Source organism: Monodelphis domestica, chromosome 8, assembly GCF_027887165.1.
Source record: "Monodelphis domestica isolate mMonDom1 chromosome 8, mMonDom1.pri, whole genome shotgun sequence".
In the NCBI taxonomy this organism is placed as follows: Eukaryota; Metazoa; Chordata; class Mammalia; order Didelphimorphia; family Didelphidae; genus Monodelphis; species Monodelphis domestica.
The window spans coordinates 198,902,106-198,929,633 of record NC_077234.1 but is presented as its reverse complement, the minus strand read 5'-3'; the positions used below and the strand labels follow the sequence as shown (position 1 = coordinate 198,929,633).

The 27,528-nt window shown below is 38.8% G+C and overlaps 1 protein-coding gene across 4 annotated transcripts in view; it reads right to left on the bottom strand.

The window, feature by feature from the left end:
- Positions 1-696: 696 nt before the first annotated feature.
- The window catches only part of LOC100016558 (zinc finger protein OZF-like), a 35,092-nt gene continuing 8,260 nt past the window's right edge, over positions 697-27,528 (bottom strand). For 2 of the 4 annotated variants that reach the window (XM_016424877.2, XM_056807528.1), the window contains 3 exons: positions 10,635-10,761; positions 8,826-8,921; positions 697-2,583 (listed from right to left, as the gene is read on the bottom strand). In XM_016424877.2, coding sequence (XP_016280363.2) covers positions 1,391-2,583; positions 8,826-8,921; positions 10,635-10,761 — 1,416 coding nt within the window. In that variant the 3' untranslated portion in view covers positions 697-1,390. Of the gene's footprint in view, positions 2,584-8,825; positions 8,922-10,634; positions 10,792-27,528 lie in introns of all 4 variants that reach the window. The other 2 variants (XM_056807529.1, XM_056807530.1) reach the window with 1 other exon arrangement.

Sequence of the window (27,528 nt, the reverse complement as noted above, 5' to 3'; positions counted from 1 at the left end):
TGAGTCATGATTGATTTTAGAATTGATACAATAGAGATACTTGGAATGACAGAATCAGGTCTTGGAAAATACAATTTCCACCCCCCTCAGTCCTAACAGGATTTAGGAAGGGCTGTAGCATAGATCAAGATTTATTTGAGAATATGACCTACAACAGACATGTGCAAAGGAAACAGACCTCTGGGTGGTCCTGGGTTAAGCTAGAGCCACCATTGGCACAGGGGAGACATCGACAGTGATTGGTAGATGTGAGAACTGAGGGGAGGTGACTTAGATGGTTTCCTTAAAGATAGTGGGGTCTGAGGAGAGAAGGAGGAGGTTTTGCTCTGAGCGAGGTGGCTCTGAAGGAGGACTGAGGAGGTTGCTCTGTGGGAGGACCAGGAGAGAAGGTTGGCTCTGAAGGAGGAGAATTCTCTGGAAACATTTCTTGAAAGGAGGCTCTATTGAAGGTGGAGCCTGAGGTTGGCATGAGAAGCCTTACCTAGAGAGATCTTGGGTGAGTGATAAAACCAACTGACTGATTTATTCATTCTTATTCCTTTCTTACTTTCTCTCTTTTTCTATTGATTAATCAGTGTATTATAAATTAAATTTCTCTATAAAACCCAGTTGGCTTGGGCATATTCATAAATTGGGAATATATTCCCTGGCGACCATCTTATATTTATATAAAACCAAGACACAGTAGAAAACATATTTTAGTGATCATAATTGATATATATATTTCCCTTGCTCCCAAACATTTTAATTATAACAAAACATTAGCTAAGAAAATACAGTTCAAGGATGGTATCAAAACTTTCTGACAAGCTTTTTGACCTTAAGTCTGAAAACCAAAAGTTCCAAAGAACCCCACCAAACCCTGTTGTAAGATCATAAGACCGGAGGTAGAGGGCTGCCCTTGGGTCCAAACTTACTCTGGTGCAAATGTCAGTTATATATTCTTCCATCTAAATGGAAGTTGTCAGTGGAAAAAACATTAAATTCTAACCCTTTACTGAAATGGTCAGTAATAATAATAGATATAGTTGCCACTGATAGTATTTTTTATACTTTCCAGCTTATTCAGCACTTGTGCAATCTGTTCATATGAAAATTCTGCATTCTTTCTGCCTTTTTGGGCAGGATATCATCAGGACTTGTACAAGCTGTCCATGTGAAAAAATTCTATATTCAGTCTGTCTTTTGGGACAGGATGTCATCTGACTTTTAAAACAGATTATCTCCTAAAGCTTGGTTCAGTTTTAATGTGAGTTTGGCCTCCTCTCAATGAACCTAATTAGCTTGGAGATTTTGCATTGGTGTGATAAATATTCCCCATACCAGTGTAGATTCTCTGATGATGAGAAAGACTAGAATTCATTGTGATTGTTTTTCTACATTGATTTACTCAAGTTTTCTTCACAGCATGGATTCTCTGATGTACAGCAAGACTGGACCGCTGATTGAATATCTTTCCACACTGATTGCATTCATAAGGTTTCTCCCCAGTGTGGATTCTCTGATGTACAGCAAGCCTGGACCTCTGATGGAATGTCTTTCCACACTGATTGCATTCATAAGGTTTCTCCCCAGTGTGGATTCTCTGATGTACAGCAAGACCAGAGCTCTGATTGAATGTCTTTCCACACTGATTGCATTCATAAGGTTTCTCCCCAGTGTGGATTCTCTGATGTACAGCAAGTCTGGAGCTCTGAATGAATGTCTTTCCACATTGCTTGCATTCATATGGTTTCTCCCCAGTGTGGATTCTCTGATGTACAGCAAGACTAGAACTACAATTGAATGTCTTTCCACACTGATTGCATTCATAAGGTTTCTCCCCAGTGTGGATTCTCTGATGTACAGCAAGACTGGAGCTACAACTGAATGTCTTTCCACACTGATTGCATTCATAAGGTTTCTCCCCAGTGTGGACTCTTAGATGTACAGTAAAATTGGAGCTGTCCCTGAATGTCTTTCCACACTGATTGCATTCATAAGGTTTCTCCCCAGTGTGGATTCTCCGATGTAAAGCAAGTTTGGAGGTCTGACTGAATGCCTTTCCACATTGCTTACATTCATATGGTTTCTCCCCAGTGTGGACTCGCTGATGTAAAGCAAGACTGGACCTTTGACTGAATGTCTTTCCACATTGCTTGCATTCATAAGGTTTCTCTCTAGTGTGGATTCTCTGATGTACAGCAAGACGGGAGCTACAACTGAATATCTTTCCACACTGATTGCATTCATAAGGTTTCTCTCCAGTGTGGACTCTAAAATGTACAGCAAAATTGGAGCTGTCCCTGAATGTCTTTCCACACTGATTGCATTCATAAGGCTTCTTCCCAGTGTGGATTCTCTGATGTACAGCAAGACTGGCTCTGAACATAAAAGTCTTTCTACACTGATTACATACACTAGATTTTTCCTCAGTGTGCATTTTTTGATGTTCAATAAGCGACAAATTTTGAGATTCAACACCAAATTCTCTCCAAGCTAAGTTATTGAGACCATCATTCATATATCTTTGTTGGTCTGTTTCTTCTACAGAGAGGCTCACTTCTGTTGGAGTCTCCTTCATTTCAGGTCTCATCTCTCCTTCTAAAAGAAACAAACAGTGAAACATATGTACATAGCCACATATATACATATATATATATATACATATATTTATATATGACCTTTATTCTACTGTCAGAGCATAAACTGCTTTATATCCTATTTCCTTGAGTAAGAAGAAAAGTCTTCCAACTTTAAGGGATACAATCCATCATCTGAATATATCATTACCTCAAATATAAAGAACACTTTAACAAAGAACCTAACATTGCAGCACATTGGCTCTTTATAATTTTGGCAAGGCTGGCATTATTACATTCCTATCTCAGATCATGACCTCAAAATGTCTGCCTGAGTGACTTGACCCAAATCCCAGCAGCTCAGACTAAATCTTGTGACTGGGCATGGTATATCCATAATACTAGACAATTCACTTTTAATTTTTCCTTTTTGCTTGTTTTCATTGCTTATACATTCAATCCTATCCTCACAGGTATCATACCACAGTGTGCATATATACTAAATATTCCTATTATTGCATGATCTCGCTAATCTTTAAGCATTATATAATTTCCTTCCTGATTGCTTTTAAACTTATTTTTTTGTTGTTGCAAGATCTCGGATCAAATGAAGAAAATCAACACTGTTTTTTGCATTCACCCAAGCCATGAAAGATTTTGTTCTGTTCCCTACTTCTTGAGCCTTTGCTTTTCTTCGAATGCCTCTTTTCCCTACAAATCCTTCTCCTGAATTTAAATGAAGACATGGCATTTTTTATGTTTAAAAATGTATCTTGTATAGTAACCTAAATCCATCATCCTTTTAATTTTTTTTCTTTAAAACCCTTATCTTCTGTCTTGGAATTAATATTGTGTATTGGTTCTGAGGCAGAAGAGTGGTAAGGGCTAGGCAATGCAAATCAAGTGACTTTCGAAGGGTCACATAGCTAGGACGTTTCTGAGGCCAGATCTGAACCTAGGACCTCCCATCTCTAGGCTTGGTTCTCAGTCTACTGAGCTACACATCTCCCCAACCCCATCATCCTTTTATAAGGAAATGGGCTGCATGTTTCTTTATTAGTCCTTTTGTGAACCATTCCCATTTAGTGTTTCATAAGCCCTTTTGAGATTTGAGATAATGCTCCAAGGAATTAAGTTAAAAATTAGTTACTGGCACTTTAAGAATTAATGGCCCAATTTTGTTATAACAATATTTTTCCTCTTGGGTAACAAGTATTTCAAACATAATTTTTTTTTTCCTGCAATGATTCCAAATGATCATGACCAGAAATATGATGCTTTCTTGGGTGAACCAATGATAATTTCAAACTCTGGCTCCTTCTGACTAAGTGTAACACATTCTTTAAGTTTATCAACTAGACATCATATTATTTCCAAACTTTCAGGAAGGTTGGCCATTCATGCTCATAGGCAATAATAGATTCTCACTTGTTGTCTCTATACATGAGTAGTTGTCCCATTCCTGGGTTACCCTGTAATTGTAAATCTTGAAATCTCTCAGACTTGTGAATGTTAAAAATTTCCCCATTGGGAAATTCTTAATTGGAACAAATTCCCTACTGAAAAACATTCCCCATTTTGATGTGAGAACTCGCCAGGATCAGAAATGGGAGAACCTCTACTCCACCCGTACTTAAGACTGCTTTAGGGGAGAAAACTCCTTGCTAAACAATGAAAGTACTTGGATCCATGCTTATGGTGGGGCAAGGAGTTCTTTGAGCCAGGCCTGTTTTTAGAATTGATACAATGGGATGCTAGGTACCTAAAAGGGTTGGGCAAGTTTTCTCTTGATGAGATGAGTTGACTCATCTGTGTTTTCACTGGTTCAGACTTACTGAGGAGATTAGTCGACTTAGCAGGAATTTGGATGGGCAGTCCTTTGGAAAGCATCTACAGTGATTGGTAGATGTAGGGACTTAGGGGAGGTGACATGGGGGAAAAACCCCTATATAAGAAAAAGCAGAATCTCTTGAGGAGACAACTCCTTTTGGAGAAATCCTTTTGGAGGATCTCTGATGAGGATCGCTTGGGAAGAATCTCTTGAGAGGGGCTCTGGAGAAGGGAAGCTCTTGGAGGACAATCTCTAAGGAGGTCTCGCTGGAACTCTCTCTGATGAAGTCAGCTGAGATGGAGCTGGCCTGGTGTCACTAGAATCCTTGTTTAGGCTGACCTTGTGGGGAGTGTTAGAAGACTGACTGACTGATTCTCTCTCTAAGACTCAGGTCTAGGACATATTGGCTTGAGGCCCTTCATAATTATTCCTTTCCTACTCTTTCTCTAATTCCTCATTATATTATTAATTAAAATCTCTATAAAACCCAGTTGACTTGGGTATTTGAATAATTGGGAATATTTCCCTGGCGACCACCTTATATTTGATTTAAAAACCAAGATGCTGTAGTGAAACATATTTTCTGTGGTCAAATTTACTCACCCTCTCTTATACCTATCACAATTTATATCTTCCACTATTTTAATCACTACAGTTTAAGACCTCAACCATTTTAAATCTCACATAATTAAATCTCATCAAGTTTATAATTATGAGATCAAGACATTACTTGTGTTTGCATTATTGTTACAACTGAGATAGCAGTCTCTTTTCAAACCCTGGTCACTAGACATTCAGAGTAGAGGGCATTAAGAAATCCTCATTGACCACAAACATTTTATGAAAAAAGCCCTTCACTGGCCACTCACTGCAATGCTATACTTGTTTTCTGAGTTGAACTTATACTCCACTTAAGTTCTTGTTCTTCTGGCAGGAAGGTTCATAAAGGCCTTGGTCTGCAATACAGGTTAGTCATTCAGTACTTTCTTTTAGTGAGAGTGTAGCCAATTTGCCAGTGGGAGAAAAAAATGAAATTATATCTTTATGAAGGTGATTTTGTAGAGAAACTTTTTTTTTAAATCCTATGCTACTGATCTCCAAGCACATTTATCATTTAATACAATGTTTGTCATGAGTCAATGGAAAAACCAATCTTTCTCATGGTAAGGTAGTAAGTCATATTGTTGGTTGGTTAGAGAACTAAAACCAAAAAAAAAAAAAGAATTTTCATCCAAGCAAGAGAGCTCGTATAATTCTCTCCCTATTTCCCACCTTACAGAGATGCTGGCATTTTCATAATATTCTTTTAAAAATCTCAGTACAGATGGTGGTGAATTCTCATTCTATCTCAGATACTTGCTAGGACTTTTAACCCTGGGCAATTCATAGGAGCTCTGTTTGTCTCAGTCTCCTCAACTACAACACTGACATAATAATACCAAGTTAGTCCTAGGGTTCCTATGAGGATCAAATGAGATAATATTTATAAGGTATGTGACACACAGTAGATGCCCTATTCTAATGTTGGATTTTATTTTATCATTTTAATTTTGATATTTCCTCCTTTTGATTACTGTTCATCTTATTTCATTTATTTTTTATAAAAATCCTTACCTTCTGTCTTGGAATCAATACTGTGTATTGGTTCCAAGGCAGAAGAGTGGTAAGGGCTAGGCAATGGGGGTTAAGTGACTTGCCCAGGGTCACAGAGCTAGGAAGTATCTGAGGCCAGATTTGAACCTAGGACCTCCCATCTCTAGGACTGGCTCTCAATCCAATAAGCCACCCAGCTGCCCTCTGCTGTTCATTTCAAATGTCTTCATTCCTCTATTTTCTTATTTCCCTGTTGAATTAAATGCATTTCCATTCCTCAACACTCTTTTCTCCCTGGATCATCTAAGAGTGAGATCCAGAATCTGTTGCTTCTTTTTAAACCACCTCCATGTGGGGATCCTAGATTGTGAGCTTGTTTTGTCTTTCCTTTGTATTCTCAGGGGTTTTCCCTAGAAGATATTTTATATTTAATCCATGTTTACTGACTAAACCCAGGGCTTATGAGAGGCCCAAGCTATTTCAGCATCTCTCCTGGAAGGCAAATGCATGTTCTAGTCTCGGCCATGTTTCTTTCTCTTTCTTGCCCTTATTTTTCAGTAATCAACAATAACTCTGTTGGAATTAAAGTAGACCCAATCCTGAAAATCACAGAGATTTCTTTCTAGCATTCCATCTCCCTACATTGAAGTGATGTGGTCACCTGATTCTCCCAGAACGGGGCAAAGATTGAGCCCTGGAGATAAGGGAAGAGCCTGGAGCTGGTGATTTATGCACAGTCTTCATTCCTATTCCTGTGCTGATGAATGGACAGAATGAAAATCATGAAACCAACTCCCTGGGTCCACTATAAATTTAGGCTCCCTAATCTCAGCTGGTTGTTCACTATAGGAAGCCAATCCTTTGACCTTTCCTTAATTGATTCTCTTTGCCACTCACCACAGCATCTTTTCTAAATATTTTCCTTCTCCATCTCTACTTTATGGCTTCCTCCCACTCTCTGCCCATACCTTCTGAGTTGAGAACTCAGTTACATATTTCACTGTTAAAAAATTGGACATTTATGAAGAGCTATCTTATCCACCAAATCTTACAGAACTCAGATGCCTCCTTTTCCTTTTTGGCCTCAGTATCAGAGAAAAAGGGTCATTCTCCTCCTAACTAAAGAAAATCTCTTTACATGTACAAAAAACCATTCCACTCCCTCATCTAAACCCAGTCTATTCCATATTCCAGTACCTCTATTTTTCTTTCATTTTCAGTATTTCCCACACTAATGAAATAATGATTCTTTTTCTATGAGAACCAATAAAACAATTTCTCCATCATACTCCAAAAACTCTCACTTGATCCATTTATCCCCATGACATATTGTCTAATATCGATTCAGTTTCAGGGCTAAACTGCTAGAGATGGCCATTTGCAGTTAGGTTTATCAATACATTTCCCTTGTTTTCTCTGTTATACTTTTTGACTAATATCCTCAAACTAGATTTCTTGAAGCTCCAGGCTACTTTCCATGATTAAGACTTCCCTAGTGCTCCTTCACTTTTGTGCCTTCTCTCTATTCGCTGAAATGGATTTAGTATCTGAAGGGTTTCTACAGAATTGTTGGCATGCTGTTTGCTCTAGCAGATGGTGATCTCCATGACAACAGAGGGTATCCAATGCATGGTTTTTTGTCCCTTATAACTTAGTACAGGACCTGGCACATAGCAAGCACTAATACCAGTTTCTTGTCAATAAAGAGCTCATATTGGATAACCTAATTGGATAACCTAATCCCTTTTAGCGGTTTCAGGAGAGTTTCATGTTCTTGGATCCTAAACAATGACTTCTTATGAAGTCATAGGCTGATCCCCTGAAGGGAGTTGAAAGGACATGCAGTCCAACTCTTTCATCTTACTGATGCAAAACTTAGGCTCAGGGATTCAGTGACATGCCCAGGAAGCCACTGCTAAAAATGTCTGAAAAAGAACTCCAAATGAGGTTTTCATGCCCTCAAATCTAGCCCTTTCTTCACTATGGCATACAGAAATCTCTGATAGCCGCAGCTCTTACAGAACACTTCTCAATATAATTATTAAATTTGGATTTTGACTAAATAAGAGAGTTATAAAAAGTGGTCACCAATTATTATCCCTTAAGTCAGGAAAACTATTTAGCAGCTTTGAATGATTTTGTTTAATTTGAATATTAGTAAAAAGAGGGAAATGTGGAAGGGAAAGAGGTAAGGAGACTATCTAAACTACCCTAAAAGCAGATCTGGTGAAATAAATCTAGCTCCCCAAAAGACTTCCCATCTACACATGGGAATCCGCAAGCCAGGTAGGATCCAGGCAAGGTCCCAGTGCAGAAGAACCCTTGTGAGCTAAGCTCACCAAGGCAGAAGTGAACCCAACAAGAAAAGTCCTCAATTTCAAGAAGCTCCAAAACTGAAAGTTGAAATTCCAAAACTGGAAACTCCAGTTGAAAGACCCAAAGCTCAAAGTCAAGGTCAAGGTCCAAAAGCCCCAAGGAGCCCTTCTCAAAAGAAGTCCAAAGGAGAAGGTCCAAGAAGCAGAGACTCCAAAGATGAACTCCAAAAGAGAATTCTACTGGACAGGAAGTTCAGGACTTTTTATAGGCTTTTCTCCACATTACTTCCTGTCCCTTCCCCACATTCCAGGAACCAATTACAGTTTTCCAATTTGCCTAGCACTGCCCAGGGGTGGGACAGTGGCCTCTGGAGTTGTCACCCACTCTAGAAAGTGACTTGTGAACTCTAATACTTAATGACTGGTAAGGTTCTAAGTAGGGGAACTTAAGTTTTTGATTAACTTAAAAAGTTGCTGATGATAGACAAAGAGAGTTTGATTCACTCTTCACATTGCCTTACTCACCTGGACAGCAGTTTCTCAGGTCTATTTCCTCTAGCATCCATGCTGCTTCCCTTTGCTCAAAATAAGAGATCACATCTTCTCTGGAAACTGCAAGCCCTGGTTATGGGGAATCAATTAGGGATGAAGATGGAGAGAAATTTATCTTTAGGGAAAGGCACATGAATCCAGTTACTCCATGTAGAGAATCTCTCCATGGGGTTAGCATTTGTAATGCAAGAAACCCAGGATAGGATGTGCCATGTTTTTCTGCTATGGAGCTTGTAATTTATGAACACAGCCAAATCCTCTATCCCACTACTCACTCCCCACCCAGCTGGGTTCCATTCTGGCAGAAACTCCTAAGCACAAGCTGGGTAAAAGGGTCATTGTTCTGGATCAATCTGAAGGTCCAGACAAAGGGACCTTGATGGATCAGCTCTTCTCCCATCACTCAACTGCTCCTCACTCCCTGAAACTTAGATAAAACCTTATGTTCTGCCTCTTCTACTGGGAGACGCAACAAATCCTCATTGGTCCCCATTCTGTTTCTCAGTTAGTCCATTATTTCCGATAATGACAGAGGAAGATAAGCAGGATGCTTACAAGGACTTCTGAACAACAGTTTCCACAGCATTTATTTTGGGGGAGAAGAAGAGGGAGAGATCATGAAACCAATTTGGAATGAGAAATTTTGGTTCTGGTGCATTTCCTTTGTAGAAGGATGGACTCATTCTATAGTTTCCATTATTACAAAATGAGAGGCAGTTAGAAGTTCAGTGGATAGAGTCAAGACGGTGTCAGTTTAAATCTGGCCACAAACAATAATGATGTGTGTGCCTCAGAACAAGCTTCTTAATCTAATCTCTATTTCCTCAACTGTAAAATGGGGATAATTATATGGGAAGAAGTGACCTAATATAAAGAAAACCCGTGGCAGAGTACATGGCCAAGAATAGGTCATTATAAATGAATATTTCCTTCCTTCTATTTCTCATCAGCTGTGCTGGAGGTTGAGGGCAATAGGAAAGAAGATTTAGGACAAATATGCTCTGCTAGTGTGAATTTTAGATTTACTCCACCTGCTTATTCTTTAGAATTTTAGCAACCAGGAATGTATGCATCCCCACTTAAGGATTAAGTGTGGGGGACGATAGTCTGTGATCTGAGTATGCTAGCAAGTGACACTCAAGTCATTCTCTCTCTCTCTCTCTCTCTCTCTCTCACTCTCTCTCTCTCAATTTCTTCCTTCTATTGTAAATAAACCACCATAAAATTCCATTCTGACTTGAGTATTTCATTGGGATTTAGAATTTAAATCCCTGGCGACCACTAAAATTATATTCAGTCTCAACCCTAAAAATTTACCCTTAACAAAAGGAACACCTAGGACCTATGAGCTAAAAGTTTATGCTTATTAAAGAGAAAAATATTCCAGATACTAGATCCATCCGAAAGATGAAGAAGTTCTAAGGAAAACCTACCTGAACAGTTTTTAGAGATTTGGTTGGGAGGCAAAATTCAGGTTCAGGTAAAGGTGAGACAAAAGAATATTTAAGATTCCATGTCTGAGATTCTTGAACATGGATTTAATTTTTGATAGAAGCTCTCTAGACAAGAGACAGTTTTAGGAGCACCAAAGGAAATCTCCAAGTTCATATTACACAATGCCAAGTTATTTCATTGGAAAATTAGGCAGCAGAAGGTCCTTGTTTCTTGGACTTAGGAAACTAGTATCTTTCCCTTTCTCATAACTGTTCCAAATGTTATCTAATACTAATGGAGCCATTTGCTTGGATTGCAGGCTCATTTACCAGGGAAAATTGTCCTTACCCACAGACAGAAGGTTCCAGGCATTCTCCAGCATCACCTCCTTGTACAGCTCCTTCTGGGGAGGGGCCAAGAGGTGCCACTCCTCCCGGGTGAAGTCCACAGCCACATCCTTGAATGTCACCACCTCCTAAATCATCAAAAGTCACAGCACATAGGCCTGAAATACACACCAGGATTAATAATCTGACTCATCAAATTCAGGAGGAAACCAAAGCACAGACAAGGTCTGGCCCCTAACCCTTTAAGAGTGTCAGAGTCCACACTTGAAACCATCATCTTTAAGAGCCCAGTGGAATTCTGAGAAAATTGCTCTTACTGGAATAATGCTAAGGAACATCTAAGTATGGAATTGTGACTGTGAAATCCCCTAACTCCCTCATAATTACATTAGTATCTCCAGTTTTTCCTAATTTAGTTTTTTTTGTGATCATAGACCTTAAATTTTCTAAAATTAAATGTGAATGTGAGTAAAACAATACTGCCTGAAAATAGTAAATGTTCACTAATGAAGAGGAACCTGAAATATTTTTAGAAAGAAATCCTGAAATTTGATTCTCAAGAAAGCTCAAACAGCACCGTGCAGCAGTGAATAACTCCAGATAATAGTAGCAGAGGAACAACAGAAGAAGGGAGAGGCTTCTTTGTAAATCTGTGCAAGAAGAGTGGGTTGAATGAGGAAAACTGGTAGGGGTAACAGTGGAGACAAAGGAGGGTATCATGAGAAGAATCTTGTGATGTCCCATCTACAGACGAATACTTCTTTTGTGGGAACACAGTACAGAGTGGGAGAGGAGGAGACAGACAAGAGAGGGATATAGCCAGATTATATCAAGGTCTAGAAATTTTCAATCCCATTCCATCTACATTCAGCACCTTTCATGCACCAGGCCCTGTGCTAAGCTCCGGGGATTCCCCAAAAGGCAAAACACAATCCTTGTCCTCAGAGAGCTTACAACACAATGGGGGAGAGAGAGACCATATGCCAAATATATATGTATATATACAAAGCAAGGTCTGTACAGGAGGAACAAGGAATATTGAAAAGAATGAAGGCATTCTAATTCACTGGGGTTACAGTTAGGGCTCTTGTAGAAGGTTTTCAATTAGGACTTATGGGAAGTGGGGTCAATGTTCTGAACTGCGAAGGAAGAAATATCTCAGGCACGGGGTACAACCATTGGAAATGCTTGGATCCAGAGCCAACTAGGCCACACCATGGATAGATGACCTGATCTGGAGTCAGGAGGACCCAGGTTGAAATCTGGCTGGAGACACTTCCTAGTTGTGTGACCCTATGCAAGTCACTTAACCCCCATTACTTAGTCTTTCTTGTTCTTCTACATAAGTATTGATACTAAGATGGAAAGTAAGGGTTCAAAAACACTCTTCCATTTTGGGGCAGTTCAACTGTTCAATGGATAGAGAAATAGGTCTAGAGATGAGATGTTCTAGTTTCAAATCTGGCCTCCGACACTTCCTCACTATGTGAACCTGGGCAAGTCATTTAACCCCCACATTGCCTAGCCCTTCCTGCTCTTCTGGCTTTGAACGGATACTTAGTATCAATTCTATAAAAGTAAGGAAGGGGTTAAAAAAACCCCAACAAACCTGCAGCTAAAAGAATCCATGAGGCTAATGCTACTGGATTGAAGAATACAAATTCAGGTGTAAGGTATACAATAAAGATACTTGAAATAACCGAATCAGGTCTTGGAAACTACATTCTCCACCTTACTCAGTGTAACAAGATTAGGAAGGGCTGCAAGCAAACTCAAGATTTAATTATTTGAGAATATGGCCTTCAACAGACATGTGCAAAAAAAGGACAGACCTCTGAGTGGTCCTAGGTGAGCCGCAATTGGCACATGTGAGACACAGGAATTGAGGATAGTGTAAAGGGTGAATATTATGGTTGAGACTGAAAAAAATCTAAATTTAAATGGTTGCCAAGGGAAATCCCAAATAATAAAATACCCACGTCAGCTGCCAAATTTTAATGGTGTTTTAATTACAACAAGAGGAAGAAAACATTAGAGGGAGAGAGAGAGAAGGAAAAAGGGATAGAAGGAAAGAGGGAGAAAAGGAAAGAAGTTTAACTCAGAACCACTCTGGCTCAGGCTGAGCCAAAGTGGGTGTTAAGACCTTGGACAGCCAAGGCAGGGAAAGGGATCAGTCCTTATCACTCACGTGACCAATCTGAAGGAAAGCAGTCTGCAGGGCTCCTCCAACCTCAAGCTCCAACCTCGAACTGCACTCTAGCCCTCCTCACAGGAAGTCCCAAGAACTCCAGAGGCTGTTTTCTACCTCAATTCCTGTGTCTCACATGTGCCAATTGCGGCTCACCTAGGACCACTCAGAGGTCTGTCCTTTTTTTGCACATGTCTGTTGAAGGCCATATTCTCAAATAATTAAATCTTGAGTTTGCTTGCAGCCTTTCCTAATCTTGTTACACTGAGTAAGGTGGAGAATGTAGTTTCCAAGACCTGATTCGGTTATTTCAAGTATCTTTATTGTTTATTGATCAGGAAATAGCTAAATCCAATCTTCTAAAGAATGGTCTGAATAGGGTGTAGTAGTTTTGAAATTCACACTAGCCAAATTTTATGTATTTGATCACTGAGTCAATAGGGGTCCACTGGAATCTAAAGAGTTCAGGAGTGACACAACCAGAACTCCATTATAGGAAAATTACTCCAGTGGCTGAATATAGAATGATTTGGAATGGAGACTCTTGAGTGGGGCAGACCTACCACCCATTGTCTTAATAGTCCAGGCACCATGTGATTTGGGCCCCCACCAGGATGATGGCAGTGACATAGAACAGAAAGGGGAATATTGAAGAGATGTTGCAAAGGTGAAACTGGCAGGTCTGAGTACCGTATTGGTTATGTGGGATAAGAGACAGTGAGGAGTCAGATGACTCCTATGGTTTTGAGCCTGAGGGATGAGGAGGGTGCAGTAGAGAAGGTGGGCGTTCTGTCTGATAGTGAGAGAACAGTTTCTGTTTTGGATACACTGAGTTTCAGATGTCCACAGGTCATGCAGTTTGAAATATCAGTATAGAAATTTGACATGCAAGTCTGGAGGTCAGCAAATACATTAGGGCAGACAATGTCAGTCTGAGACTTGTCAGCAGGGATGCTGATTACTCAAACTATCTGTGTTTGTTGATGGTATGATGGTTGACTTGGAAAATTCCAGGGAATGAGCAAAGATATCAGATGAGACAGCAGAGATTAAGCACACTTAAATGTTATAAAATGACTTCTCAAAAATCAGTATCATTTCTAGATACAAGAATTTCCATGTTATTGGAGCAACTCAGCCTTCCTGGGAAAGGCCATTCCAAATAGTGTTAACTACTCCAACATTTATAAAGATTGGAGAGAAGGACTCTTGGATTCATTGCTCACATGTAAAGAGAGCATCTTCTGTTGAGACTGATTGACTGTATCCTATCACATGCATTGGAGCTAATAATCCATAGACAAGTGGATACCATTTTCAGGAACACATTAAATTCCTGATTTTCTGCCTTTTTTATTATTGCTTTTCTTTTATTTTGATTAGAATATTTGATTTCCCCCCTTTTTTCTCATTTCTTGTACTAAAGGTACATATGATTAATATTATTTTTTCCTGCAGTAATATAAGTTTAAAAATATATACACACACGCACACACACACACACACACACATATACTTGCTATAATATTAATGCATACACAAAAAGCTTTAAACTGTGGGAATCTGCCATTTATTGATAAAATGTTATGGGACTGTGATTAATGTTTGTGTCTAATTCCAGAAAAAAGGGATAAAAACAAGGAGCATAGACTTAACCTGAATAGTGCCAAAAAGAGCACACAGGAAAAACTAGTGTGAGACTCAAGGTTGCGATGCTTGACATATGTTAAATCGTAGGACTTCCTTGTATCTACATGCTTTGTGAAATACTCAGACAAGTACCAAAGTTTGACTATCATCCTGGCTCCCCATATTCCTAAGAGTAACAAAAAAATCAGACCAGGGAATTACACTTCCCTATCAAAACAAAATTCTAGTTCTTTTTCTTTCTTATACTATGGCAACTTCCTATAGTCTTGGCTGCAAATGGGTAAGTGAAATATTACTGCATTCTGTCCAGACTTGTGGGATTAGAAATTACTTTAATTGGACCCTAATACAAAGGCCTGTTAGAAATTTATTAAACCCAAATAAGGGCCTAGTTTGAATGTTTTTTCCTTTCTCCCAAAAGTTTAACTTTCTTCCAAAAGTTTAACTTTCTTCCATTTTTTTCTCTCTTCTTTATGTTTTTGGTTTTTGTTTTTCTCTTCTTTTGACAATTAACTCATAAACCCCTAACTGTGAACTTTAAAATTACTCCACCCTACTTAGATATACTTTAGGGGAAGATAAAGTTGTAATCTCCTGATTGAACAATGAAGGTACTTAGTTCTCACCTTATAGTGAATCTAGAACTTTAGGCTAAGTCTATTTTTAGGTCTTAATACAAAAAGATGTTAAGTAACTATAAAGGTTAAATTAATCACAAAAAGGTCAAGTATCTTAATACAAAAAGATGTTAAGTAACTATAGAGGTTAAATTAATCACAAATAGGTCAAGTAACTAACAAAAGGACAATTTAACAAAGAAGTGTTAAGTAACTCAAAAGATATAATCAAAGAAGATGAGAACTAAAAGTATGGGCAGTCCTGGAGAAAGCCTTTGATTAATTGGTAGACGTGAAAATTTAGAGGAGGAGACACAAGGGTGAAAGGTCTATATAGTTGGGATTTTTCATATCTCACGACACTATTTTTCCCTGATTGGCAGTGGAGAGCTAGCTGAGAGCAGCGTACTGGCCTTTCGGCATCTTAGCATGGCTACAAGCTATTGTCAGGTTCGGTGGTGAGTTTCTGGCTGAATTTCCCTCCTTTACTTCTCGAACTTTATCCCCTTAGAAGACTCTAATCTTCTTCAGAGACCTAGAGGCAGGGATTTTAAAACTCCTCCTGGCACAGGCCAGGCAGGAAAATCCTATATCCTCTCCCCTCCTTCTCCTTAAATTCCTTCCCTCAATATTAATTAAATTACCAATTTTCAGACTGCCTTGGGTATTTTATTTGGGATTTTCCCCTGCAACCAATTAATTTTAGATCTTTAAGTCACAACACTAAAATTATCTTTACATAACTCAATCATGCTTCCTGAGCTGAACTGGATATTTCTTAACACCCACTTCATGGGAGGATTGTATTTGAATAAAAATCCAAGATACTGAAATTTTGTTCGAGAAAAGATCTTCAAGGAAAGAAGCTTGCTAACTCCTAAATCCAGAGAATGAACTGTTGCAGAAAGATGCCAGAAAACCAAATTACATCAAGAAGATCAAGAGTGAACTTTGACTGTGGTTGATTGAACTGAAGTTTGATTGAACAATTATTTGAATGTATACTCTTATGCCAAAAGAGAACTGCCCCCTAATTGGTTTTTCTCAATATGCCCAGCAAACATTGGTTTTGTTGTCTGTCTTTCTTCTATTTCTTTCTTCTATCTAACCATTGTAATTTCCTCTTAGAAGGTGAAATAATGTATGTACCTACAGTTAGAAAATTTGGAGGTGAGGGACTTCCAGTCAAGATGGCAGCTTAGAGGCAGCGAAAGTTCAGACCTCTGAAAACCCTTCCTTACCGATTACAAATTGAATGCTCCTAGGGCACCGAAATTCAAACTGAACAACAGGACAGACCCGGGGAACCCTCCTCCTTGACTTGGATCAAAAGGTACGCCCCCCCCCCCCAAGCCAGAACCCTAGATCACTCGGATCTAAGAGGTAGTCAGAGGGAAGGTCCCAGGACCCATTCCCCCCAACCCAGAGTGCTGAGCCCACAGCAGCGGGAAACCTCAGGGCTGGCAAAAGGGCCTCAGGGCCGGCTATCCTGAAGAACTCACCGTGAAAACAACCTGAGCCAGTCTCTGGGGCACCCAACACAGACGGCAGGGAAACAGAGAGAGAAGGGGGAAGCCTGTAGCCCCCTGACTGGGTCCTTCCATCTGAGTCTCATGGGAGGTTCCAGCTTCAGGGCACCAGCTGAACCTAATCCCATCAGGAGCCCTCAGAGCTTCGTAAAGGACAGAAACCTCAGGGTCGGCAAAGGGGTTGCTGTGAAGGGAGTTCCTTGAAAGTAACCTGGGCCAGTCTCAGGGCATTCAACACAGACTGCAGAGGAGGTATTTTTTTTTTTGCTTCGGGGCCCATTTGGCCCAAAGCAGCTGAACTTAATCCCATCAGGAGCCCTCAGAACCCAGGGAGGCTATGACCCCTCCCCCCTTAGAGAGCAGGGTCTTCTGAAAGAACAGAAACTTCAGGGCTGGCAAAGGCACTGAGATACCTTGCAGACAGTGCTGTGCCAGGCCCAGAGCATGGAAGTAAGGCAGCGGAGAAGCAACTGGAGGGAACTGAGTGCAGTAACACCTGAAATGCTGGCAGGCAGGAGAGGGCAGACCTTGGGCCTCCCCGGGAAGACGGAGCAGCTGCGGAGAATGGACAATTTGCCTGGGGCTAAAGCCTCGGACCATCAGACAGATACACGAAGAGCCAGTCCTCCTCACTCAGATAGAGATGGCAAACAGTACAGAAGTGCAAAAGCCTCCAAACACCAAGAAAAGCAAGAAGAAGGGGGTGACTTTAGACACATTTTATGGAGCAAAAATAAAAAATACAGAGGAGATAGAAGAGGAAACACAAGTAAATGCTCCAAAATCGTCCAAAGAAAATGGAAATTCCCCACAAACTCTTGAAGAATTTAAATTGGAAATTATCAAAAAGATGGAAGCCTGGGAGGAAAAATGGGAAACAATCCAAAAGGAACTTGGAAATCTGAAGCACGAAAAAACACAACTACAGAAACACCTTGACCAAACTGAAAAGGAAAACCAGGCTTTAAAGGTCAGAATCAGGCAACTGGAAGAAAATGATCTTGCAAAAGAGCAAGAATTAATAATGCAAAGCCAAAAGACTAAGAAATTAGAAGAGAACATAAAATATCTCACTGACAAGGTGACAGACTTGGAAAACAGAGAAAGGAGAGACAATCTGAGAATAATTGACCTACCAGAAATAAATAATAATCTCGACATTATAATACAAGATATCATCAAAGGAAACTGCCCAGAGATTCTAGAACAAGGGAGCAATACAGGCATTGAAAGAGTTTACAGAATACCCTCTACACTAAATCTCCAAAAGAAAACTCCCAGGAATGTAATTGCCAAATTCCAAAGCTTTCAAGCACAAGAAAAAATCTTACAAGAAGCCAGAAAAAGACAATTTAGAAATAAAGGAATGCCAATCAGGGTCACACAAGACCTTGCAATTTCCACTCTGAATGACTGTAAGGCATGGAACATGATTTTCAGAAAGGCAAGAGAGCTGGGTCTTCAACCAAGAATCAGCTATCCATCAAAACTGACTATAGGGAGCAGCTGGGTAGCTCAGTGGATTGAGAGATAGACCTAGATAAGGGAGGTACTGGGTTCAAATCTGGCCTCAGACACTTCCCAACTGTGTGACCCTTGGCAAGTTACTTGACACCCATTGCCTAGCCCTTACCACTCTTCTGCCTTGGAGCCAAAACACAGTATTGACTCCAAAACGGAAGCTAAGGGTTTAAAAAAAATGACTATATACTTCCAGGGAAAAGTTTAGACATTCAACAAAATAGAAGATTTCCAAGTTTTTGCAAAGAAAAGATCAGAGCTCTGTGGAAAGTTCGATATCAAAAAACAAAGAGCATGGAAAATAACTGAAAAGGTAAATAGGAAAGAAAGGGAAAAGGAGACAAATCTTATCTTTTTCTTTAAGTCAAACTCTCTTCTATAAGGACTACATTTACATCAAATTATATATATTAATATGTGGGGAAAATGTTTTGTGTAACTCTCAAAAATTGTATGCAACATCAGAGTAATTAAAAGAATCATGCATAGGGAAATATTGGGGCATCAAGAAGATTTGGTGAAAGGGGGGGCAAAGAAAGAAAAAGGAAGCAGGGAAGCTTCAACAATACTAAGATTTACTTCAAGAAATGGGGGGGACTCAATAGAATAATCTTTCCCATACAAAGATACACATGGGAAGGGGAGGGGAAGAACTCACATATGAGGAGAGGAAGAGAGCGTGAAGTGGAATTACTTAAACCTTACTCTCAGTGAAATCAACTCTGAGAGGGAAGATCATCTAGATCCAGTGGGATCCTGAATTCTATCTTATCCAACAGGGTAAGAAAGAAAGGGAAATTAAGGAGGGGAAGAGGGGAGGGAGTATAAAAAGGGAGGGAAAGAGAGAGGGGAGGGGAAGGGAGCACAAAAAGGGAGGGGCTAGAAAGGGAAGCATATCAACAGAGGGGACTAGGGGGACTGACCCAAAGGAAATCACTGGTTCAAAAGGATATAGCTAAAAAAGAAAGGTCAGAACTAGGGGAAGATATCAAAATGCCAGGGAGTCCACAAGTGACAACCATAACTTTGAACGTGAATGGCATGAACTCACCCATAAAATGTAGAAGAATAGCAAAATGGATTAGAATCCAAAATCCTACTATATGTTGTCTTCAAGAAACACACATGAGGCGGGTAGACACCCACAAGGTCAGAATTAAAGGATGGAGTAAGACCTTCTGGGCCTCAACTGATAGAAAGAAGGCAGGAGTTGCAATCATGATATCTGATAAAGCCAAAGCAAAAATAGACCTGATTAAAAGGGATAGGGAAGGTAATTATATTTTGTTACAAGGTATTTTAGATAATGAGGAAATATCACTAATCCACATGTATGCACCAAATAGTATAGCACCTAAATTTCTAATGGAGAAACTAGGAGAATTGAAGGAAGAAATAAACAGTTAAAGCATATTAGTAAGAGATTTGAACCAACCACTACAAATTTAGAGAAATCAAATCAATAATAAACAAGAAAGAGGTAAAAGAAGTGAATGAAATCTTAGAAAACTTAGAGTTAATATAAATATGGAGAAAAATAAATAGGGAACAAAAGGAATACACCTTCTTCTCAGCACCACATGGCAAATTCACAAAGATTGACCATACACTAGATCACAGAAACATGGCCTACAAATGCAGAAAAGCAGAAATAATAAATGCAGCCTTTTCAGATCACAAGGCAATTAAAATAATGATCAGTAAGGGTACATGGAAAACCAAATCAAAAATTAATTGAAAATTAAATATGATCCTCCAAAATCAGTAAGTTAGAGAAGAAATCATAGAAACAATTAATAATTTCATCGAGGAAAATGACAATGGCGAAACATCCTTTCAAACCTTTTGGAATGCATCCAAAGCAGTAATCAGAGGTAAATACATATCCCTGAGTGCATATATTAACAAACTAGTGAGGGCAGAGATCAATGAATTGGAAATGCAAATAATAAAACTTGAAAGCGAACAAATTAAAAACCCCCAGAAGAAAACCAAACTAGAGATCCTAAAAATTAAGGGAGAAATTAATAAAATAGAAAGTGATAGAACTATTGATTTAATTAATAAGACTAGAAGCTAGTACTTTGACAAAAACAAACAAAATAGACAAAGTACTGGTCAATCTAATTTAAAAAAGGAAAGAAGAAAAGCAAATTAACAGCATCAAAGATGAAAAGGGGGACATCACCTCCAAAGAAGAGGAAATTAAGGCAATCATTAAAAATTACTTTGCCCAATTATATGGCAATAATATACCAATCTAGGTGATGTGGACGAATATATATACAAAAATACAAACTGCCTAGACTAACAGAAGAAGAAATAGAATTCTTAAAAAATCCCATATCAGAAAATGAAATTCAACAGGGCATCAAAGAACTCCCTAAGAAAAAATCCCCAGGGCCTGATGGATTCACAAGTGAATTCTACCAAACATTCAAAGAACAGTTAATTCCAATACTATAAAAACTATTTGACATAATAAGCAAAGAAGGAGTTCTACCAAATTCCTTTTATGGCACAAACACGGTACTGATTCCAAAGCCAGGCAGGTCAAAAACAGAGAAAGAAAATTATAGACCAATCTCCCTAATGAATATAGATGCAAAAATCTTAAATAGCATACTAGCAAAAAAACTCAAAAAAAGTGATCAGAAGGGTCATCCACCATGATCAAGTAGGATTTATACCAGGGATGCAGGGCTGGTTCAATATTAGGAAAACCATCCACATAATTGACCATATCAACAAGCAAACCGACAAAAATCACATGATTATCTCAATAGATGCAGAAAAAGCCTTTGATAAAATACAACACACATTCCTATTAAAAACAATAGAAAGCATAGGAATAGAAGGGTCGTTCCTAAAAATAATAAACAGTGTATATCTAAAACCGTCAGCTAATATCATCTGCAATGGGGATAAACTAGATGCATTCCCAATAAGATCAGGAGTGAAACAAGGATGCCCATTATCACCTCTACTATTTGACATTGTATTAGAAACACTAGCAGTAGCAATTAGAGAAGAAAAAGAAATTGAAGGCATCTAAATAGGCAAGGAGGAGACCAAGTTATCACTCTTTGCAGATGACAGGATGGTCTACTTAAAGAATCCTAGAGATTCAACCAAAAAGCTAATTGAAATAATCAACAACTTTAGCAAAGTTGCAGGATACAAAATAAACCTGCATAAGCCATCAGCATTTCTATATATTTCCAACACAATTTATGAAACAACTACAAAACACTCTGCACACAACTAAAACTAGACTTGAACAATTGGAAAAACATTAACTGCTCATGGGTAGGACGAGCCAATATAATTAAAATGACCATCCTACCCAAACTCATCTATCTATTTAGTGCCATACCCATGGAACTTCCAAAAAATTTTTTTACTGATTTAGAAAAAACATAACAAAGTTCATTTGAAAGAACAAAAGATCAAGGATATCCAGGGAAATAATGAAAAAAAAATACAAAGGAAGAGGGCCTTGCAGTCCCAGATCTCAGACTATATTATAAAGCAGCAGTCACCAAAACAATCTGGTACTGGCTAAGAGACAGAAAGGAGGATCAGTGGAATAGACTGGGGGAAAGCGACCTCGGCAAGACAGTATATGACAAACCCAAAGATCCCAGCTTTTGGGACAAAAATCCACTATTTCATAAAAACTGCTGGGAAAATTGGAAGACAGTGTGGGAAAGATTAGGTTTGGATCAACACCTCACACCCTACAACAAGATAAATTCAGAATGGGTGAATGACTTGAACATAAAGAAGGAAACTATAAGTAAATTAGGTGAACACAGAATAGTATACCTGTTAGACCTTTGGGAAGGGAAAGGTTTTAAAACCAAGCAAGACTTAGAAAGAGTCACAAAATGTAAAATAAATAATTTTGACTACATCAAATTAAAAAGTTTTTGTACAAACAAAACCAATGTAACCAAAATCAGAAGGGTAGCAACAAATTGGGAAACAATCTTCATTACAAAAACCTCTGACAAAGGTTTAATTACTCAAATTTACAAAGAACTAAATCAATTGTACAAAAAATCAAGCCATTCTCCAATTGAAAAATGGAAAAGGGACATGAACAGGCAGTTCTCAGCCAAAGAAATCAAAACTATTAATAAGCACCTGAAAAAGTGCTCTACATCTCTTATAATCAGAGAGATGCAAATCAAAGCAACTCTGAGGTGTCACCTCACACCTAGCAGATTGGCTAACATGACAGCTATGGAAAATAATGAATGCTGAAGGGGATGAGGCAAAGTGGGGACACTAATTCATTACTGGTGGAGTTGTGAATTGATCCAGCCATTCTGGAGGGCAATTTGGAACTATGCCCAAAGGGCGCTAAAAGACTGTCTGCCCTTTGATCCAGCTATAGCACTGCTGGGTTTGTACCCCAAAGAGATAATAAGGAAAAAGACTTGTACAAGAATATTCATAGCTGTGCTCTTTGTGGTGGCCAAAAACTGGAAAACGAGGGGACGCCCATCAATTGGGGAATGGCTGAACAAACTGTGGTATATGTTGGTGATGGAATACTATTGTGCTAAAAGGAATAATAAAGTGGAGGAATTCCATGGAGACTGGAACAACCTCCAGGAAGTGATGCAGAGCGAAAGGAGCAGAACCAGGAGAACATTGTACACAGAGATTGATACATTGTGGTCCAATCGAAGGTGATGGACTTCTCCATTAGTGTCAATGCAATGTCCCTGAACAATCTGCAGGGATCTAAAAAATACTATCCACAAGCAGAGGATAAACTGTGGGAGTAAAAACACCAATGAAAAGCAACTGCTTGACTACAGGGTTGGAGGGGATAAGACTGAGGAGAGACTCTGAATGAACACTATAATGCAAATTCCAACAACAGGGAAATGGGTTCGAGTCAAGAACACATGTGATAACCAGTGGAATGGTGTGTCGGCTATGGGAGAGGGAAAGGTGGGGGGAAGGAGGGAGGAAAAGAAAATAATCTTTGTTTCCAGTGAATAATGTATGGAAACGACCAAATAAAATAATGTTTAAAAATTTAAAAAAAAATCTCCAGGGCCTGACGGATTCACAAGTGAATTCTATCAAACATTCAGAGAACAGTTAATCCCAATGCTATACAAACTATTTGACATAATAAGCAAAGAGGGAGTTCTACCAAACTCCTTTTATGACACAAACATGGTACTGATTCCAAAACCAGGCAGATCAAAAACAGAGAAAGAAAATTATAGACCAATCTCCCTAATAAATATAGATGCAAAAATCTTAAATAGGATACTAGCAAAAAGACTCCAGCAAGTGATCAGAAGGGTCATCCACCATGATCAAGTAGGATTTATACCAGGGATGCAGGGCTGGTTCAACATTGGGAAAACCATCCACATAATTGACCACACCAACAAGCAAACCAACAAGAACCACATGATTATCTCAATAGACGCAGAAGAAGCCTTTGATAAAATACAACACCCATTCCTATTAAAAACACTAGAAAGCATAGGAATAGGAGGGACATTTCTAAAAATAATAAACAGTATATATCTAAAACCATCAGCTAATATCATCTGCAATGGGGATAAACTACATGCATTCCCAATAAGATCAGGAGTGAAACAAGGATGCCCATTATCACCTCTACTATTTGACATTGTATTAGAAACACTAGCAGTAGCAATTAGAGAAGAAAAAGAAATTGAAGGCATCAAAATAGGCAAGGAGGAGGCTAAGCTATCGCTCTTTGCAGATGACATGATGATCTACTTAAAGAATCCTAGGGAATCAACCAAAAAGCTAATCGAAATAATCAACAACTTTAGCAATGTTGCAGGATACAAAATAAACCCACATAAGCCATCAGCATTTCTCTATATCTCCAACACAGCTCAGCAGCAAGAATTAGAAAGAGAAATTCCATTTAAAGTCACCCGAGACAATATAAAATACTTAGGAATCTATCTGCCGAGATAGCACAGGAACTATATGAACACAACTACAAAATACTCTCCACACAATTAAAACTAGATCTAAACAATTGGAAAAACATTGATTGCTCATGGGATGAGCTAACATAACAAAAATGATCATCCTACCCAAACTTATTTATCTATTTAGTGCCATACCCATTGAACTACCAAAAAACTATTTTACTGAATTAGAGAAAACCATAACAAAGTTCATTTGGAAGAATAAAGGATCAAGGATATCCAGGGAAATAATGAAAAAAAATACAAAGGAAGGTGGCCTTGCAGTCCCAGATCTCAAAGCAGTAGTCATCAAAACAATTTGGTACTGGCTAAGAGACAGAAAGGAGGATCAGTGGAATAGACTTGGGGTAAATGACCTCAGTAAGACAGTCTTTGACAAACCCAAAGACCCCAGCTTTTGGGACAAAACCCCACTATTTCATAAAAACTGCTGGGAAAATTGGAGGACAGTGTGGGAAAGATTAGGTTTGGATCAACACCTCACACCCTACACAAAAATAAACTCAGAATGGGCATTCGAATGACTGGAATATAAAGAAGAAAAATATAAGAAAATTAGGCGAACACAGAATAGTATACATGTCAGACCTGTGGGAAGGGAAAGATTTTAAAACAAAGCAAGACTTAGAAAGTGTCATAAAATGCAAAATAAATAATTTTGACTACATCAAATTTAAAAAAGTTTTGTACAAACAAAACCAATGTAACTAAAATTAGAAGGAAAGCAACAAATTGGGAAACAATCTACATAACAAAAACCTCTGACAAAGGTCTAATTACTCAAATTTATAAAGAGCTAAACCAGTTGTAAAAAATAATCAAGCCATTCTCCAATTGAAAAATGGAAAAGGGACATGAATAGACAATTTTCAGTTAAAGAAATCAAGACTATTAATAAGCACATGAAATAGTGTTCTAGATCTCTTATAATCAGAGAGATGCAAATCAAAACAACTTTGAGGTATCACCTCACACCTAGCAGATTGTTCAACATGACAGCAAAGGAAAGTAATGAATGCTGGAGGGGATGTGGCAAAGTAGGGACATTAATGCATTGCTGGTGGAGTTGTGAATTGATCCAACCATTCTGGAGGGCAATTTGGATCTATGCCCAAAGGGCGATTAAAGACTGTCTGCCATTTGATCCAGCCATAGCACTGCTGGGTTTGTAACCCAAAGAGAAAATAAGGAAAAAGACTTGTACAAGAATATTCATAGCTGCGCTCTTTGTGGTGGCCAAACATTGGAAAATGAGGAGATGCCCTTCAATTGGAGAATGGCTGAACAAATTGTGGTATATGTTGGTGATTGTAAATCTTGAAATTTCTCAGACTTGTGAATGTTAAAAATTTCCACATTGAGGAATCCTCCATTGGAACAAATTCCCTACTGGGAAACATTCCCCATTTTGATGTGAGAACTCGCCAGGATCAGAAATGGGAGAACCTCTACTCCATCCATACTTAAGACTGCTTTAGGGGAGAAAACTCCTTGCTAAACAATGAAAGTACTTGGACCCATGCTTATAATAAGGCAAGGAGTTCTTTGAGCCATGCCTGTTTTTTAGAATTGATACAATGAGATGCTAGGTACCTAAAAGGGTCAGGCAAGTTTTCTCTTAATGAGATTAGTTGACTCAGCTGTGTTTTCATTGGTTCAGACTTACTGAGGAGATTAGTCGACACAGCAGCGTTTTTTCTGGTTCAGACTTACTGAGGAGATTAGTCGACTTAGTAGGAATTCAGATGGGCAGTCCTTTGGAAAACGTCTACAGTGATTGGTAGATGTAAGGACTTAGGGGAGGTGACATAGGAGAAAAACCCCTATATAAGAAAAAGCAGAATCTCTTGAGCAAAAAATCCTTTTTGAGGATCTCTGATGAGGATTGCTTGGGAAGACTCTCTTGAGAGAGGCTCTGGAGAAGGGAAGCTCTTGGAGGACAATCTCTAAGGAGGTCTTGCTAGAGCTCCTCTGAGGGGACTCTGTCCCTCTGGAGGCTCTGGAGAGAGGCCCTTTGGAACAGTCTCTGACTGGAAGGCTCTTTAAGGAGGACTCTGGCTGGAACTCTCTCTGGTGAAGTCAGCTGAGATGGAGCTGGCCTGGTGTCACTAGAATCCTTGCTTAGACAGACCTTGTGGTGAGTGTTAAAAGACTGACTGACTGATCTCTCTCTCTTAAGACTCAGGTCTAGGCCATGTTGGTTTAAGGCCCTTCATACTTATTTCCTTTTTCTCTCTTTCCTTTAATTCCACATTTGTATTAATTAAAATCTCTATAAAACCCAGTTGACTTGGGTATTTGAATAATTGGGAATATTTCCCTGGCAACCACCTTATATTTGATTTAAAAACCAAGACACTGAAAAACATTAACTGCTCATGGATAGGACGAGCCAATATAATAAAAATGACCATCCTACCCAAACTTATTTATCTATTTAGTGCCATACCCATTGAACTACCAAAATACTTCTTCACTGATTTAGAAAAAACCATAACAAAGTTCATTTGGAAGAACAAAAGATCAAGGATATCTAGGGAAATAATGAAAAAAAACACATACGATGGGGGCCTTGCAGTCCCTGACCTAAAACTATATTACAAAGCAGCAGTCATCAAAACAATTTGGTACTGGCTAAGAAACAGAAAGGAAGATCAGTGGAATAGACTGGGGGAAAGCGACCTCAGCAAGACAGTATACGATAAACCCAAAGATCCCAGCTTTTGGGACAAAAATCCACTATTCGATAAAAACTGCTGGGAAAATTGGAAGACAGTGTGGGAGAGACTAGGAATAGATCAACACCTCACACCCTACACCAAGATAAATTCAAAATGGGTGAGTGACTTAAACATAAAGAAGGAAACCATAAGCAAATTGGGTAAACACAGAATAGTATACATGTCAGACCTTTGGGAGGGGAAAGGCTTTAAAACCAAGCAAGATATAGAAAGAATCACAAAATGTAAAATAAATAATTTTGACTACATCAAACTAAAAAGCTTTTGTACAAACAAAACCAATATAACTAAAATCAGAAGGGAAACAACAAATTGGGAAAAAATCTTCATAGAAACCTCTGACAAAGGTTTAATTACTCATATTTATAATGAGCTAAATCAATTGTACAAAAAATCAAGCCATTCTCCAATTGATAAATGGGCAAGGGACATGGATAGGCAGTTCTCAGATAAAGAAATCAAAACTATTAACAAGCACATGAAGAAGTGCTCTACATCTCTTATAATCAGAGAGATGCAAATCAAAACAACTCTGAGGTATCACCTCACACCTAGCAGATTGGCTAACATAACAGCAAAGGAAAGTAATGAATGCTGGAGGGGATGTGGCAAAGTAGGGACATTAATTCATTGCTGGTGGAGCT